General features: G+C 47.1%; 1 protein-coding gene across 2 annotated transcripts; it reads left to right on the top strand.

The window, feature by feature from the left end:
- The first annotated feature begins 7374 nt into the window (after positions 1–7374).
- TMEM216 (transmembrane protein 216) lies at positions 7375–15548 on the top strand. 2 transcript variants are annotated; one of them, XM_054441418.2, is made up of 5 exons: positions 7375–9046; positions 9612–9713; positions 10265–10357; positions 14473–14674; positions 14961–15548. In XM_054441418.2, the coding sequence occupies exons 1-5, from the start codon at positions 9013–9015 to the stop codon at positions 14974–14976; spliced, it is 447 nt and encodes a 148-aa protein (XP_054297393.1). In that variant the 5' UTR covers positions 7375–9012; the 3' UTR covers positions 14977–15548. The 2 variants fall into 2 exon arrangements, with proteins under 2 accessions (XP_054297393.1, XP_054297394.1); XM_054441419.2 differs by having other exon boundaries at positions 7375–9060.
- The last annotated feature ends 1793 nt before the right edge of the window (positions 15549–17341 follow it).

Raw genomic sequence — 17341 nt, 5'->3', positions numbered from 1 at the left:
TGGCTATGTTTTTAAATGTCTTTCTGAGCCTGATAATTTATTTATTTATTTTTAGACGCAGTTTCGCTCTGACCCCAGGCTGGAGTGCAGTGGCGCGATCTCGGCTCACTGCAAGCTCCGCCTCCCGGGTTCACGCCATTCTCCTGCTTCAGCCTCCCGAGTAGCTGGGACTACCAGCGCCCGCCACCACACCCGGCTAATTTTTTTGTATTTTTTAGTGGAGACGGAGTTTCACTATGTTGGCCTGGCTGGTCTCGAACTCCTGAGCTCATGATCTGCCCGCCTCAGCCTCCCAAAGTGCCAGGATTACAGGCGTGAGCCACTGCGCCTGGCCTCTTTCTCAATATTGAAACAGGGTCCTGCGTGTGTGCAACTGAAACCACTAGAGAGGAAGATGGGAATCTTAGAAGGGAAAGAGCCAGAGAGGGAAATCCCCACATTCTGTCTGCCCACACCTCCACCCAAGCCCTGAACCCCACACAGGCAACTCAGACTCCACGCAGCTCAGTTAAAGACAGAAGATCTAAAGTGGCCAGGTGTGGTGTCTTGCACCTATAATCCCAGCTACTCAGGAGGCTGAAGCCAAGAGTTCAAGACCAGTGTAGGCAACATAGCGAGGAACCACCCCCCAATCTCTAAAAATAAAATAAAATAGAAAAGATCTAAACTGAAGATTGGAGCTGCCAACTCAATAAGGGTGACTGTAGTATATATGTAACTGAGCTAACCGCCTGATAAAATTAAAAAACATCACTCTTTGGGGAAAAGTAACCGAAACCAGAGTCTCCAACATTTACAACTGCCACCAATGAGATGGTCCAGATATCGGAATTAACAGACAAGGATATAAAAGCATCAATGAAAATATTATCTCAAGGCTGGGCACAGTGGCTCACGCCTGTAATCCCAGCACTTTGGGAAGCCGAGGCGGGCGGATCAGCTGAGATTAGGAGTTCAAGATCAGCCTGAACAATATGGTGAAACCCTGTCTCTACTAAAAATACAAAACTTAGCCGAGAGTGGTGGCATGTGCCTACAGTCCCAGCTACCCGGGAGTCTGAGGCGGGAGAATCACTTGAACCCAGGAGGCAGAGGTTGTAGTAAGCCGAGATGGTACCACTGCACTCCAGCCTGGGCAATAGAGCGAGACTCCGTCTCAAAAAAAAAAAAAGAAAAGAAAATATTATCTCAGTAAATTAAAAGACAGGCAACCTCGGGCTGGGTGCGGTGGCTCATGCCTATAATCCCAGCACTTTGGGAGGCCGAGGTGGGTGAATCACCTGAGGTCAGGAGTTCAGGATCACTTTGGCCAATATAGTGAAACCCCATCTCTACTAAAAATAAAACAAAATTAAAAAATTAAAAAAAAAATGAAGCTGAAATAAAAACATTTTCAAATAAAAGAAAACTAAGAGAATTAGTGCTGCACTATAAGAAACATTAAGGCGGGGCACAGTGGCTCACATCTGTAATCCCAGCACTTTGGTAGGCCAAGGCAGGTGAATCACTTGAGGTCAGGAGTTCGAGACCAGCTTGACCAACATGGCAAAACCCTGTCTCTACTAAAAACACACAAAAAAATTAGCCAGGCATGGTGGCCCATGCCTGTAATCCCAGCTACTCGGGAGGCTGCAGAGGGAGAATCACTTGAACCCAGGAAGCAGAAGTTGCAGTGAGTTGAGATCACACCACTGCACTCCAGCCTGAACTCTGTCTCAAAACAAACAAAAGATAGGCCAGGCACGGTGGCTCACGCCTGTAATTCCAGCATTTTGGGAGGCCGAAGCGGATCACCTGAGGTCAGGAGTTGGAGACCAGCCTGGCCAACATGGAGAAACCCTGTCTCTACTAAAAATACAAAAATTAGCTGGGCGCGGTGGCACATGCCTATAATCCCAGCTACTCGGGAGGCAGAGGCAGGAAAATCACTTGATCCCGGGAAGTGGAGGTTGCAGTGAGCTGAAACCTCGACACTGCACTCCAACCTGGGCGACAGAGTGAGACTCCATCTCAAAAAAAAAAAAAAAAAAAGAAGATGATAGTATTTAGGTAAACATAAAGATTATTTTTAATTTTTTTCTATTTTTTCGTTTTAGTAAGATGAAGGTCTCGCTATGTTGACCAGGCTGGTCTCAAACTCCTGGCCTCAAGCAACTAAAGCAATCATCCCACTTCGGCCTCCCAAAGTGCTGGGATTACAGGCATGTGCCACCACTCCTGTTTATTTTGTATTTCTAGTAGAGACGGGGTTTCACCATGTTGGCCAGAATGATCTCGAACTCCTGACCTCAACTGATCCCCATGCCTCAGCCTCCCAAAATGCTGGGATTACAGGAGTGAGTCACTATGCCCAGCTGATCCCAGCACTCAGGGAGGCTGAAGCAGGAGGATCACTTGAGACCAGGAGTTTGAGACCAGGCTGGACAGTACAGCAAGACCTTGTCTCTATTAAAAAGAAAAAATTAGCTAGGCATGGTGACATTGCCTGTAGTCCTAGCTACTTGGGAGGCTGAGGCAGGAGGATTGCTTGAGCCCAGGAGGTCGAGGCTGCAGTGAGCTATGACTGCAGCACTGCACTCCAGCCCTGGGCAACAGAGCAAGACCCTGCCTCAAAAAGATGAAAAAAAAAAAAGAAAAAGTAAAAAAGTATTAAACTATAATAAGAGAGGAATTATAAGGAAGTAAAGAGGAAAGTACCCAAGGAAGGGCAAACTCAGTAGGGTCCCCACCCCCAAGGCAGGGGTTCAGACTTCACTGCATGCCACTCACTGGGTGGTGGTGAAGTTCACTGATTAGCCCAGGCCAGAGCTGGTTCACAGTTGCCAGGCAAGAAACAACCCTCCAGGCCAAAAGCAAGCTAAGGCTGGTAGGCTGATGCTCAGAGCACTTGGGGACACCACCTGCCCAGGGCACATAGCACCCACATTGGGAGGCCCCTAGGAAACAACCTTCCAGGTCGCAGGTGAGCCCCAGCTGTCAGACAGATGCATCAAAAGAGCTGGAATGCCCTATGTGCTTGGACTGCACGGTGTCCACACAGGGTATGGAGGATGGGAATCAACCCTCTGGGATGCACGAGAACTCAGATTGGTGAGCAGACGCACAGAGGAAGTTGGGGCACAGCCTTGACCGCACATTGTCCATGCCTGGAAGGCTTTGGGGAAAACCATCCATGGCACAGGTAAGCCAAGACACGGCGGCAGGTGCACAGAATTAGGGAGCTGCCCCAGGTGGAAGGCCTGGAGTAAGCGGCAACCATGACAGGGAGTCCACAGCAAGTTGGTCATGGGGCCTAGACCAGATCGGCAAAGTTGCCAAGGGAGTGCCGGCTTTGGGTGTGCAGCTGGAGCGGAACACCAGCAGATCTCCCAAAGCGTGCCCTGCTGATGGACGATGGAGCAAGGCCCCTAGCGGGAGCGCACTGGAACCAGAAGATAAGCCCTTTCCTTCCTGCAATGTCTTCTAGCGTCCTCTGCTGACAAGGCCTAACATTGTACTCATTGTAGGGAGAAATGCTTCGAGTCCAGTTATTATCGCTTAACAGACACTGAAGGGTAAATAATGAAGCTGAGAGGCAAAAAATAGGTAACTGGCAGAAACCATTCTTCCGGCTACGCCACTACCATATGCACTCTTTACACAAATTTTGAACTCCCTTAGTAGCTACATTCCTACTAACAAGATATCTCCTTTCTAAAAGTGAAGTTCTCAGCCTTCCCCCAAATGATAAGACATACAGTCCAAACAGTCGCTGTATCCATAGCTGGCTAGATTACTCCACAAATTTGTTATGATCCCATTAAACAGTCTATTACCTAAAAACTAGATTGTAAAGCTGACCTCCAACAATTTGCACATAAAATAACAAAGGGAGACCAAAAAAAGACATGGTCAGTACATACAAATAAACACATGCATGTAAGAAGCAAAGAAGGATATGCATCGCTGCTACAGTCCTCGTTTTTGTAATTGATCATTTTTGTAACTAATCACGGTCATAGTTGACATCCATGGTTTCCTTCGAAAAATCCGAAGGCTGCACACTGGAACCCGGGAGAGCCTCTTTGTTTCTGCAATAGCCCTCTAGTGCCCTCTGCTGACAAAGCTTAACACTGTACTCACGTAAGGGATAAATGCTTAGCATCGATCTGGTTATCATGGAACAGAACAGGTACTGAGAGTGAATCTGGAGCTGAGGCAATGTGTTGATAACTGCCATACTAGGAAACCACTAAATATTCAGAAATTAAATAAGGCCGGGCGTGGTGGCTCACGCTTGTAATCTCAACACTTTGGGAGGCCGACATGGGCGGATCACTTGAGCTCAGGAATTCCAGACCAGCTTGGGCAACATGGCAAAACCCCATCTCTACTAAAAATACAAAAATTAGCCGGGCGTGGTGGCGCGCACCTGTAGCCCCAGCTACTCGGGAGGCTGATGCATGAGAATAGCTTGAGCCTGCAAGGCAGAGGTGGCAGTGAGCCAAGATCGCACCATTGCACCGCAGCGTGGGCGACAGAGACTCTGTCTTAAAATAAAATAAATAAAATAAAATACACTTACAAATAGCCCATGGGTCGAAGAAGAAATCATAAGGGAAATTAGAAAACACTTTGAACCCGGCTGGGCGCAGTGGCTCACGCCTGTAATCCCAGCACTTTGGGAGGCTGACGCAGGTAGATCACTTGAGGTCGAGAGTTCGAGATCAGCCTGGGCAACATAGTGAAACTTCATCTCCACTAAAAATACAAAAATTAGCCGGGTGTGGTGGCACACACCTGCAATCTCAGCTACTTGGGAGGCTAAGACAGGAGAATTCCATTGAACCCAGGAGGTGGAGGCTGCAGTGAGCTGAGATTGCACCACTGCACTCCAGCCTGGGCAACAGAATCAGACTCTGTCTCAAGAAAAACAAAAACAAAAGAAAACAAAAAATCTAAAGAAAGTAAGAAGAAGGAAATTATAAAGAGCAGAAATTTGTAAAATAGAAAACAAATATACATTGAAGAAAAAGAAAGTCAAAAGCTGTTTTTAAAAAAATTAATAAGGCTGGGCGTGGTGGCTCACATCTGTAATCCTAGCACTTTGGGAGGCCGAGGTGAGTGGATCATGAGGTCAGGAGTTTGAGACCAGCCTGGCCAACATGGTGAAACCCCATCTCTACTAAACAAAAACTAGCCTGGCGCAGTGGCGGGCGCCTGTAATCCTAGCTACTCGGGAGGCTGAGGTAGGAGAATTGCTTGAACTCGGGAGGCAGAGGTTGCAGTAAGCCGAGATCACACCACTGCACTCTATCCTGGGTGACACAGCAAGACTCCATCTCAAAAAAATAAAAAATAAAAAAAATAATAATAATGATAAACCAGGCATGGTGGCTCATGCCTGTAATCCTAGCACTTTGGGAGGTTGAGGCAGGTAGACTGCCTGAGCTCACCAGTTTGAGACCAGCCTGGGCAACATGACAAAACCCCGTCGCTACTAAAAATACAAAAAAAAGGCAGGGAGCGGTGCCTCATGCCTGTAATCCCAGCACTTTGGGAGGCCAAAGCAGGTGGATCATGAGGTCAGGAGATCGAGACCATCCTGGCTAACACGGTGAAACCCCGTCTCTACTAAAAATGCAAAAAAAATTAGCCAGGTATGGTGGCGGGCGCCTGTAGTCCCAGCTACTCGGGAGGGTGAGGCAGGAGAATGGTGTGAACCCGGGAGGTGGAGCTTGCAGTGAGCCGAGATTGTGCCACTGCACTCCAGCCTGGGTGACAGAGTGAGACTCCGTCTCAAAAAAAAAAAAAAAAAAAAAAAAAAAAAAAAAAAAAATTAGCCAGGTGTGGTGGTGCAAGCCTGTAGTCCCAGCTACTTGGGAGGCTGAGGCACAATAATTGCTTGAGCCCGGGAGGCAGAGGTTGCAGTGAGCCAAGATCGTGCCACTGCACTGCAGCCTGGGCGATAGAGCGAGATCCTGTCTCATAAAAAAAATAAAAAACAAAAATAAAACGTTAATAAAATTGATAAACGCCTATCAAAACTATTGAAGAAAAAAATATGAAAGAAAAGGGACATCACTGCAGTTCTTACATCCATTAAGTAATACTTAAGGATTGCCTGGTGACTTTTTTAATTTTTAAAAATTAATTAGTTATTATTATTTTTTAGACAGAGTCTTGCTCTGTTGCCAGGCTGGAGTGCAGTGGCATGATCTTGGCTCACTGCAACCTCCACCTCCTGGATTCAAGCAATTCTCCTGCCTCAGCCTCCCAAGTAGCTGGGACTACAGGCATGTGCCACCACACCTGGCTAATTTTTTTGTATTTTTAGCAGAAATGGGGTTTCACCATGTTGGCCAAGCTGTCTTGAACTCCTGACCTCAAGTGATCCACCTGCCTTGGTCTCCCAAAGTGCTGGGATTACAGGTATGAGCCACTGCGCCCAGCCTGACTGCTGACTTATAATACAGAAAAAAAAAGTATTGAGGAATGTTATGAAAGCCTTCACGCCGATACATCTGGAAATCTATACAAAATGATTTACCCAAACCTTACTCAAGGTTTACCCAAACACAAATTCACCCAAACCTTACTCGAGAAGTAGAAAATCTGAATGTTCTTATATATAGTACAGGGATTTCATTATTTTAAACTTCCCCCCGCAGAAAATTTTAGGTTTAGATGGCTTCATCAGTGTATTCTTTCAAATATTTGAAGAAGAAATATTACCTAGCTTACACTATCTCTTCCAGAGAATAGAAAAAGAAGAAACACCTCTCGCTTTATTTGATGAAGCCACCTTAACCTTATATCCACCCTTGACAAGGTCCTTGACAAAGTTAAATTACAGACCAATCTCTCTCGTGAACATATGTAAAACCTGAACAAAATTAGCAAATGAAATCCAGTGACATATAAAAAGGATAACATATCTGTGTCAGGGGTCTCCGAGATCACACCCAGGTTGGAAGATTTGCTATAAGGACTTATGGGACCCAGCATACAGGTGTATTGATGCCTCTGATCTATTATAGTGAAATACAAAGCAAGGTCAACAAAGGGAAAAGATACATAAGGCACAGTCAACGAGAAACCAGCAGCACGCTTCCAAGAGGCCTCTCCCAGGGGGAATCACACAAGACATTCATCATTCCTCCAGCAACAAATTCTGATAACATATGTGCAACGTTGTCTACCAGGAAAGCTCACTTGAGACTCAGGGTCCAAGTTTTATTTTTTTTATTTTTATTTTTTTTAGACAGTTATGGTTCACTGCAGCCTCTTCCCTCTACCTCTTGGGCTCAAGCAATCTTCCTGCCTCAGCCTCCGAAGTAACCGGGACTACAGGTGTGCACCACCGTGCCTGGCTAAATTTTTTTGTTTGGGTAGAGACAGGGTCTCACTGTGTTGTCTTGGCTGGTCTTGAACTCCTGAGCTCTATTGATCCTCCTGCCTCAGCTTTCCAAATTGCTGGGATTACAGGCATGAGCCACTGGACCTGGCCCCCAAGGTTTTTACTGGGAGCTGATCATGAAGGCACCCTCTGCCTAACATGTTTCAAAACTCCAGACTCTGAGAAGGATAACAGCTATTTAGCATAAGCCACATTGTTTGTAAAGTTTAGGCACTGTGAGCCACTTTAAACTGGTGGGAATACTCTCAAAAGCCAAGTTCCCTTACGCCAGGCAAGGGTCAACCTTGCAGTTGGGCCTCTCCAAAGACAGCAGCCTCAGGTCTGCTATGTTAAGTTTTTTTCTGTACAGTATCATAAGCAAATGGGTTTTTTATTTTTTCCAGGAAGACATGGTTGGTCATACCTCTGAAAATCAACGTAATTCATATTAGCAGAATAAAGGAGAAAAATCATACAGTCCTCTCAACAGATTAAGAGAACACACTTAATAAAATATATCATAAGCCTTTTAGCAAACTAGGATAATAAGGGCCTTTCTTAATCTGATAAACAGTATCTACAAAAAATATCTATAGCCACCATTTAATGGTGAGATATTGAGTGCTTCCCCTGAGGTTAGGAACAAGACAAGGCCATCCATCATCACCACTTACAGTCAACATTACACTGGCAGTCCTGGCAGTCCTGACCTCATGATCCACCTGTCCTGGCATAGAGATTGACACCGCACTGTCGCCCAGGCTGGAGTGCGGTGGCGCGATCTCGGCTCACTGCAACTCCCTTCCTGGGTTCGAGCGATTCTCCTACCTCAGCCTCCCAAGTAGCTGGAACTACTGGCGCGTGCCACTACGCCCGGCTAGTTTTTGTATTTTTAGTAGAGACGGGATTTCGCCATGTTGGCCAGGCTGATTTCGAACTCCTGACCTCAGGTGATCCATCACCTCGGCCTCCCAAAGTGCTGGGATTACAGGCGTGAGCCACTAAGCCCTGCCAGCAACACACTTTTACCGCTGCAAATCCGAAGCCCAGCTCACAGGCCGTCTCTTGGAAACTTAGATTTCCACCTGGGAGCACTTTGTCCTCTCAGCTCCCACTGCACCACTTTATGGATCGCGTGGTGACTCGTTTCATTTTATTTATGTGTGTGCCTGGAAAGGACGCTCTATTTCCCTCGTGTCTCTACCTGGTAGGTAAATCGGCCGCAGAAAAGACCAATGCTAACTCCACCCCGCATCTGCAGAGATCCGTCGCTCACACCGTTTCTTGTCTTCCGTTGAAAAAAGAGAATCGTGGGAGTAGGACCTATTTGCCAATCTCCTGGTAACACCATCACAATTGGCCACTTCCGCCCAACGCCCGGTAGCCCGAGAGCCTCCAAGGTCCTCCCCCACACCCCCGAGGTCCTGCAGACGACGGCGTCGTGGGTGGTCACTGTTATCCCTTAGGTCTGGAGAGGAGACATACGAGCGAGGGCCATTTGCGGCCAGGCCCGAGCTCGTTCCGCTCCGGGTGACCACAGAGTGTTGCGGGCGGGCAGAGGGGCCGGAAACCCAGGCCGCTCCGTCCCTGTTTCCGGCAGCACCGCGCTGCTCCGGGAGCCGCTGTGGCAGCGTATGCTGCCACGGGGACTGAAGATGGCGCCGCGAGGTGAGATTCCGGAGGTGTGTGAGTCGCTGGTCCCTTTCCCTTCGGTCCCTCCCTCCCACCTCTGTCCCAGAGCTTGACCTAAACCGTCCATTCTCTAGCGTTAGGGACGTCGCGCCTCCCTGGTCCAAAGCCGGCTTCCGTGGTCCCGCCCACCTTGGGTGCCTGAAGGTCTCAAGGTGCGCGACTCAAATAAACGCAGATCCTTGGTTGGGCCACTTCTAGGCTGGCTCAGGTGCGAATCTGTTGGTCTCCGCGCCCCAACTTCCCCTCCCAAATAATGACAGAGTGAGATCTTTGAGATGTCTGTCAGCTGCGAGTTACCTCTTGACTTTTATTCCTGAAGCCGAAGAGTCGAGTTTCACCGTGATTCCTGGGAAACGAGGGAAGCCCCCTCCACTCCCACCCCCGTACCCTCGCCCCCTCATTTTCAGCAACCAGAAGTGCCCCTGAGTGGCCGGTCCCATTAGTTGCGGCGTCTAGTTTCCCCAGAGTTAGACACCAACCCATACGAGCAGAGAAGGAGCTGCCTTCCGGCCCATCCCACTTCTCTGTGCTCCTTTTTCAGGTAAACGGTTGTCCTCCACCCCGCTGGAAATCCTGTTCTTTCTGAACGGGTGGTATAATGCTACCTATTTCCTGCTGGAACTTTTCATATTTCTGTATAAAGGTAAGGAAGGCTTGGGGCTTGACGACAGCATCCCTTCCCCACTTCAGCTCAAAGCCAACTCCTACCAAGAACCTTCTTATTTTCCGCTCTTTTCTGCCCCCTGCAGTTCTTTGTCGCTGCAAGGCAGGCCTCCTCATCAGATGGCTTCTTTGAGTATGATTCCATAGGCAGCCCCTCAGCAAGAATTTCTTGTGTTTGGGAAATGTGGGCTTCTCCATTCTTACTCTGCCCACATCACTGCTCTTTGCTGAGCTCCACTGTAAGCCCATTGGTGACCCTTAGAAACTATTCAGTGGCCTGTGTACCCATGTACATCCAATCATTTTGGAGAGTGGAGTCCCCAGAGACTTTTGGAGTTACGAGTAAAACACCATGATAATGAGCCTGAGTCGCATTGTGAGTTTATGTATCCTGCAGCTGTAATAATGCCCACATCTCACTAACTAGTTCATGGAAAGCTGAGGCTGATGTCCTCTTTTTTCCCGTGTGTGTGGCAGTTCTTGTGGGTGCTGTTATATGCTGTTTGCAAACTCTGGCTTTTGTATTGGCAGGTGTCCTGCTACCATATCCAACAGCTAACCTAGTACTGGATGTGGTGATGCTCCTCCTTTATCTTGGAATTGAAGTAATTCGCCTGTTTTTTGGTGAGTGTTATCCAGAGAATACTTCCAGTCTTTATGAGACAAGCTGGTATCTGTAACTTGATTAACAAGAAAAGTACATAACCTAGGTTGACTATCAGAGACTGGATCTGTACATCCCATTACTCCCTCTCTGCAGTTTCAAGTTGCTGCTTCATACATTGGGTCAAGATTTACCTGTTTGTTGCTCTGTAAGGCTAGAGATGGGCAATAGAATGGGATATTAGATGATTCCTTCCCAGCTGCCTAACTGCAAGAAGAGTGCTTGGTTCTTCTCACTAGTATTCTTAGGGGAATAGGTTCAGTTGTAACTCCATGTCAGGGCAGGCAGTGTATCCTGCACAGATCAGTACTAAGATCCCTAACAATTCTCTGAATAAGGATCTCTAGGATTTTTTTTTTTTTTTTTTGAGATAGAGTCTCGCTGTGTCCCCAGGCTGGAGTGCAATGGCACGATCTCGGATCACTGCAACCTCTGCCTCCTGGGATCAAGCGATTCTCTTGCCTCAGCCTCCCGAGTAGCTGGGACTACAGGCGTGCACCACTGCTCCCAGCTAATTTTTGTATTTTTAATAGAGACGGGGTTTCACCATGTTGGCCAGGATGGTCTCGATCTCTTGACTTTGTGATCTGCCCGCGTCGGCCTCCCAACGTGGTGGGATTACAAATGTGGGCCACTGTACCTGGTCGGATTTTTTTTTTTTTTTTTTGAGAGATGGAGTCTCGCCCTGTCGCCCGGGCTGGAGTGCAGTGGCACCATCTGGCCTTACTGCAAGCTCCACCTCCTGGGTTCACACCATTCTCCTGCCTCAGCCTCCTGAGTAGCTGGGATTACAGGCGCCCACCACCATGCCTGGCTAATTTTTTTTTATTTTTGGTAGAGACGGAGTTTCACCGTGTTAGCCAGGAAGGTCTCGATTTCCTGACCTCGTGATCCGCCCGCCTGGGCCTCCCAAAGTGCTGGGATTACAGGCGTGAGCCACCGCGCCCGGCCGGATTTTTTTTTTTTTTTTTTTTTTGGAGACAGAGTCTCGCTGTGTCACCCAGGCTGGAGTGCAGTGGCACGATCTTGGCTCACTGCAGCCTCCGCCTCCCGGGTTCAAGCGATTCTCCTGCCTCAGCCTCCTGAGTAGCTGGGACTGCAGGCGCCTGCCACCATGCCCAGCAAGTTTTTGTATTTTTAGTAGAGATGGAGTTTCACCATGTTGGCTAGGATGGTCTCGATCTCCTGACCTCATGATCCACCCGCCTTGGCCTCCCAAAGTGCTGGGATTATAGGTGTGAGCCATCACACCTGGCCAGATTTTGTTTTTTAAACATTTATTTATTTGAGACAGGGTCTCATTCTGTCACCTAGGCTAGAGTACAGTGGTACGATCATAGCTCACAGTAGCCTTGAAGCCCTGAGCTCAAGCAGTCCTCCAACTTCAGCCTCCTGAGTAGCTGGGACCACAGGTGTGTGACATCATGCCTGGCTAATTTTGTGTTTTTTGTAGAGACAGTGTCTTGCCTCGTTGCCCAGGCTGGTCTGAAACTCCTGGCCTCAAGCAATCTTCCTGCCTTGGCCTCCCCAAGGTGCTGGGATTACAGGCATGAGCCAACATGCCTGGCCTGTAGGACAAGTTTTATAACCCCAGAAATACAGGGCAAAACCCTTATTTGTTAGAATATGTCATCCCTGAAATCAACGTTAAAGCACAAAGTTAGGAACAAAATTACTTGCAACATATAAGAAAGGATAAAAGAAGGCTCACATAAATCACTAAGGAAAAGACAAAATAACTTTAAAAATTGGCTGGGCGCAGTGGCTCACGCCTGTAATCCCAGCACTTTGGGAGGCTGAGGCGGGTGGATCATTTGAGGTGAAGAGTTCGAGACCAGCTTGGCCAACATGGTGGCCGTCTCTACTAAAAATACAAAAATTAGCCGGGTGTGGTGGCGTGCACCTGTAATCCCGGCTACTCGGGAGGCTGAGGCAGGAGAATCGCTTGAACCCAGGAGGCGGAGGTTGCAGTGAGCCAAGATCGCCCACTGCACTCTAGCCTGGGTGACAAAGTGAGACTCAAAAAAAAAAAAAAAAATTGGTAAGGGACATTAATAGGCAGTTCATGTAAAAATAATTACAGAGAACCAGTAAAACTTGACAAGATGCTCAAACTCGCTAATAAAAATCAAATTGAAACAAAGTAACATTTTTTACCCATCAGACTGGCAAAGAAAGATTTATAACACCCAGTATTAGGGTGTGGGGAACAGGTTGTTATACGCTTTTGTGGTAATTTAATTTAGTACAACTCTTTGGTAATAGTTATTACTGTGTAATATTTTACTCTTAGCCCCAACAATTTCACTTCTAAAACTAGATTTAAAAAAAAAAATTCCACAGATATGCGAAGATAGAATGTTTATTGCCAAAAATTTGGTAACATCAAAACACTATAAACAAACTAAACATCTGTCCATATGGGATTGTTAAATAAGTTACGGCACTGATTCAACAGACTTCTATATAACCATTAAAAAAGAACGGTTGTTGGGCATGGTGGCTCATTGCCTGTAATCCCAGCACTTTGGGAGGCTGGGGCAGGCAGATCACGAGTTCAGGAGATCGAGACCATCCTGGCCAACATGATGAAACCCCGTCTCTACTAAAAATACAAAAATTAGCTGGGTGTGGTGGCACGTGCCTGTAATCCCAGCTACTTGGGAGGGTGAGGCAGGAGAATCACTTGAGCACGGGAGGCGGAAGTTGCATTGAGCCGAGATCGCACCACTGCACTCCAGCCTGGCGAGAGAGCTAGACTCCGTCTCAAAAAATTAAAAAACATTAAAAAATAAAAAAGAACAGTTAAGGCCAGGTGCAGTGGCTCACGCCTGTAATCTTAGCACTGTGGGAGGCCGAGGCGAGTGGATTGCCTGAGGTCAGGAGTTCGTGACCAGCCTGGCCAACATGGTGAAATCCTGTCTCTACTAAAAAATACGAAAATCAGCTGGGCATGGTGGCGGGCACCTGTAATCCTAGCTACTTGGGAGGCTGAGGCAGGATAATCGCTTGTACCTGGGAGGTGGAGGGTGAAGTGAGCCGAGATCGCTCCATTGCACTCCAGCCTGGGTGACAAGAAACTCCGTCTCAAAAAAAAAAAAAAAAAAATTAGCTGGGCGTAGTGACGTGTACCTATAGTGGGAAGATCCCTTCAGCCCAGGGGTTCGAGGCTGCAGCGAGCTATGATGATGCAATTGCATTCCAGCCTGGGTGACAGAATTAAACACTATCTAAAAAAAAAAAAAAAAAAAAATTAAGGTAGCTATGTGTGTGGAAAAATGTTTGTGGGGGAAAAATAAGTTGCAAAACAGGATGTAGAGTATGCTTCTATTTTTATAATAAATAGTAATATGTGAATATATACATATAAAAAATCTGAAACAATACACATCATTCTCTAATAATCTTCAGGTGTAGGGACATGGAGGCCTTTCACTTTCTATAGTCTCAAAAATTATTTTCTGTGTTGAAATTTTTTTTTTTTTTGAGATGGAGTCTCGCTTTGTTCCCCAGGCTGGAGTGCAGTGGCGTGATCTCTGCTCACTGCAAGCTCCACCTCCCAGGTTCACACCGTTCTCCTGCCTCAGCCTCCCGAGTAGCTGGGACTACAGGCGCCCACCACCACACCTGGCTAATTTTTTTGTATTTTTAGTAGAGACGGGGTTTCACCATGTTAGCCAGGATGGTCTCGATCTCCTGACCTTGTGATCCACCTGCCTTGGCCTCCCAAAGCGCTGGGATTACAGGCGTGAGCCACTGCGCCCGGCCATTGAAAATTTTAAAATGATTATATATTATTTTTATAATTAAAAATTTTGTTTTTCCCAAATAAAGATCCCATTGTCCCTTGAGTGGGAACCAGACTGGAAGCAGGACCTCTGGATTAAGTGACTTTAATCTTATAACTCTCCTAAGCCTCAAACTTTTAGTACAGTGGGACCCCATTTATAAATCTGCACACCCCCACTCAGGATCATTTTTTGTGCCTTGCCATTCCATCACATCTCCCACGCCTTTCCCCTGGGCCAGGAAAAGCAGACCATTTGGAGATGACTCCATGGGCTGTGTCTGACAGGTACAAAGGGAAACCTCTGCCAGCGAAAGATGCCACTCAGTATTAGCGTGGCCTTGACCTTCCCATCTGCCATGATGGCCTCCTATTACCTGCTGCTGCAGACCTACGTACTCCGCCTGGAAGCCATCATGAACGGCATCTCGCTCTTCTTCTGTGCCTCAGAGCTTTTACTTGAGGTGCTCACCTTGGCCGCTTTCTCCAGGTACTGCTGCTGAGGGACCATTTCTCATCACTAGAGGGTTGGGCTCCCATCCCAGGGAGGGGTTCAGTATTCTTCTGAAGCCTAAGGGATCTAGAAGACTTTTTCCTAGAGGGAGGAAGGGGTGGCTATGGGACTGCCTTTCCTGTTTAGGGTAGGTAGATCGTTTCCCACTCAGGGAAGATACTCACCTTATTCTTTGGGGACAGGAGGCTTAGAATATAGAACGGTCGAGGCCAGCTGCTCTCATTCACTGGTCTTTTAACATTTTCTTTCTTTCTGCCGTCAGTATGGACAGGATTTGAAGTACAGAATTTCAGCCAGCAGCCCATCATGCTGACACCACACATATTGCTTCTGGTACTATAGCCATACCAGTGAGAATTGGTGGGGCAAGCTGTCCTGAGAAAGGCTGTGTGGCTTTTCTTCAGCACAGACATTTGGGTAAGCAACTCAGCATAAGGCCAGTGGGTACCATCTTCTAAACCAGGACCATCAGCCCAAGAGACTCTTCTACACTCCAGTATAGGGAGGGGCAAGGTTATTCCCATCCTGCCCCTTCTCAGAACCAGTCACCTGCTGACCTCAAGTTCTCCTCCTTGATCACCGTGGCCAGAGCATCTCGTGTGGACCATCTAGGCTCCTTGGACTTCAAGCAGGACCTGAGCCACATGCTTCCTGTATGAGCTGTGCCATACCTGTCCCACATGAGCACGGAGAGCCTCATGTTGGTGGGTTTCCAGAGTGATGCGAAAGCCTCTCACTCCAATCCTCGGAGACTGAGTTCCAGAACTTTTTTAGTAGCTCATAGTGTTATTTTTCTACTCTCTTTATGAAACGAACTTTATTTTATAATAAATATGTATTTTCTGTTGTGGGGGTTGCAGCCTTTCCTTATGGCACCTGTCCCTAGAATTCATCCACTCCAAGAGAGGGTCATGACTATCCCAGCGGTTTGTTCTCAGGAGCTTTGTTTAGTGATACAGTGTGGACAAAAGGCAGTGATGACCATTGATTTTCTTCCCCAAGCTGCAGCCTAAATTAAACCCTAAATGCACTGCCATCCTCTGTATCTTCCTCAAGTCTCTCATCTTGCAAAAGACTGCTTATTTGCTTCACTCTGCCCCAAAGTCAGCATCTTGTCTCACTTCTCTTACAGATAATTGTTAGCTCTTTTCCAGTGGGCCATGTGTAACTGGAAGAAGCATATTCTAAACTAACTTTTTTTTTTTTTAAATTTTGGAGACAGTGTCTCAGTCTGTCATCCAGGCTGCAGTGCAGTGGCATGATCTTGGCTCACTGCAACCTCTGCCTCCCTAGCTCACGTGATCCTCCCACATCAGCCTCTCAAGTAGTTGGGACTACAGGCATACACCACCATGCCTGGCTTTTTTTTTTTTTTTTTTTGAGACAGAGTCTTGCTCTGTCACCTAGACTGGAGTACAGTGGCATGATCTCAGCTCACTGCAACCTCCACCTCCTGGGTTCAAGCGATTCTTCTGCCTCAGCCTCCCGAGTAGCTGGGAATACAGGTGTGCACCACCATGCCAGGCTAATTTTTTTTTTGTATTTTTAGTAGAGACGGGGTTTCACCATGCTGGCCAGGCTGGTCTCAAACTCCTGACCTCGTGGTCTGCCTGCTGGCCTCCCAAAGTGCTGGGATTACAGGCGTGAGCCACCGTGCCCAGCCCACTAATTTTTGTATTTATTGTAGAGATGGGGTCTGTGTTGCTCAGGCTGGTCTGTAACTCCTGGGCTCAAGTGATCCTCCCGCCTCTACCTCCTAATGTGCTAGGATTATAGGTGTGAGCCACTGCAACCAGCTGATGTTTTTTTTTCTTTTTTTTGGTCATTTATTTTAGTATTTTGAGGCCTGGCACAGTGGCTTACACTTGTGATCCCAACATTTTGGGAGGCTGAAGCAGGAGGATTGCATGAGTCCAGGAATTTGTGACCAGCCTAGGTAATATGGTGAGAACCTTGTCTCTACAAAAAAATTTAAAAACAAGCCAGGTGTGGTGATGCACACCTGTAGTCCCAGCTACTCAGGAGGCTGTGGCAGGAGGATAGCTTGAGCCCAGGAGGTCAAGACTGCAGTGAGCTATGTTTGTACCACTGTACTCCAGCCTGTGCGGGAGTGAGACCCTGTCTCAAAAATAAAATTTTGAATTAACATAAAAGTTAATTTTTTTTTTAAGCTGGAGAACTGTCACTCTAGATCAATGTATACTTTCTTTCTCCAAGTAAGGATCTTTAAAATTATTCATTTCCTTGGTAGTGGCCATGTTTTTTAATTCCAAGAAGCCACAAGGAGCCATGACAGAATCCACTTCAGAAAACCTTGAGGCTCTTCTGTTTTCAGATGAATCCTAGATTATCTGCTCTTACTCAAAGTAAAATGTAACTTTAAGCATTCTATGCTGGCTTTAACTCTTACTTTCTATGCTCAAGCTCATTCTTATCCTGAGGGGCTCTGCTGTCCAAAGCACTGATACTTTTTCTTGTTCCCTACCCCTTCTGTACCCTTGCCTCCCAGTTGCCCCTGGGGACTCTCCAAAAACCAGAGTGGACAGGTCTAATCAGCCACGAAACAGTAACAAAACCTTCAATAGGAACTGCCCTGATAATCACAAATCCCACTCATACCAATTTTCTGCTACTTTCTCCCTG

This window comes from Pongo pygmaeus, chromosome 9 (assembly GCF_028885625.2).
Source record: "Pongo pygmaeus isolate AG05252 chromosome 9, NHGRI_mPonPyg2-v2.0_pri, whole genome shotgun sequence".
Lineage (NCBI taxonomy): Eukaryota > Metazoa > Chordata > Mammalia > Primates > Hominidae > Pongo > Pongo pygmaeus.
This window is presented reverse-complemented; position numbering and strand designations above follow the sequence as displayed.

Bases quoted from the DNA above. Each gene is read 5' to 3' on its own strand.
- TMEM216 (XM_054441418.2), top strand. From the start codon at position 9,013: ATGCTGCCACGGGGACTGAAGATGGCGCCGCGAG. The intron at 9,047-9,611 runs GTGAGATTCCGG...CTCCTTTTTCAG, and splicing joins ACTGAAGATGGCGCCGCGAG to GTAAACGGTTGTCCTCCACC. The intron at 9,714-10,264 runs GTAAGGAAGGCT...TTGTATTGGCAG, and splicing joins TTTCATATTTCTGTATAAAG to GTGTCCTGCTACCATATCCA.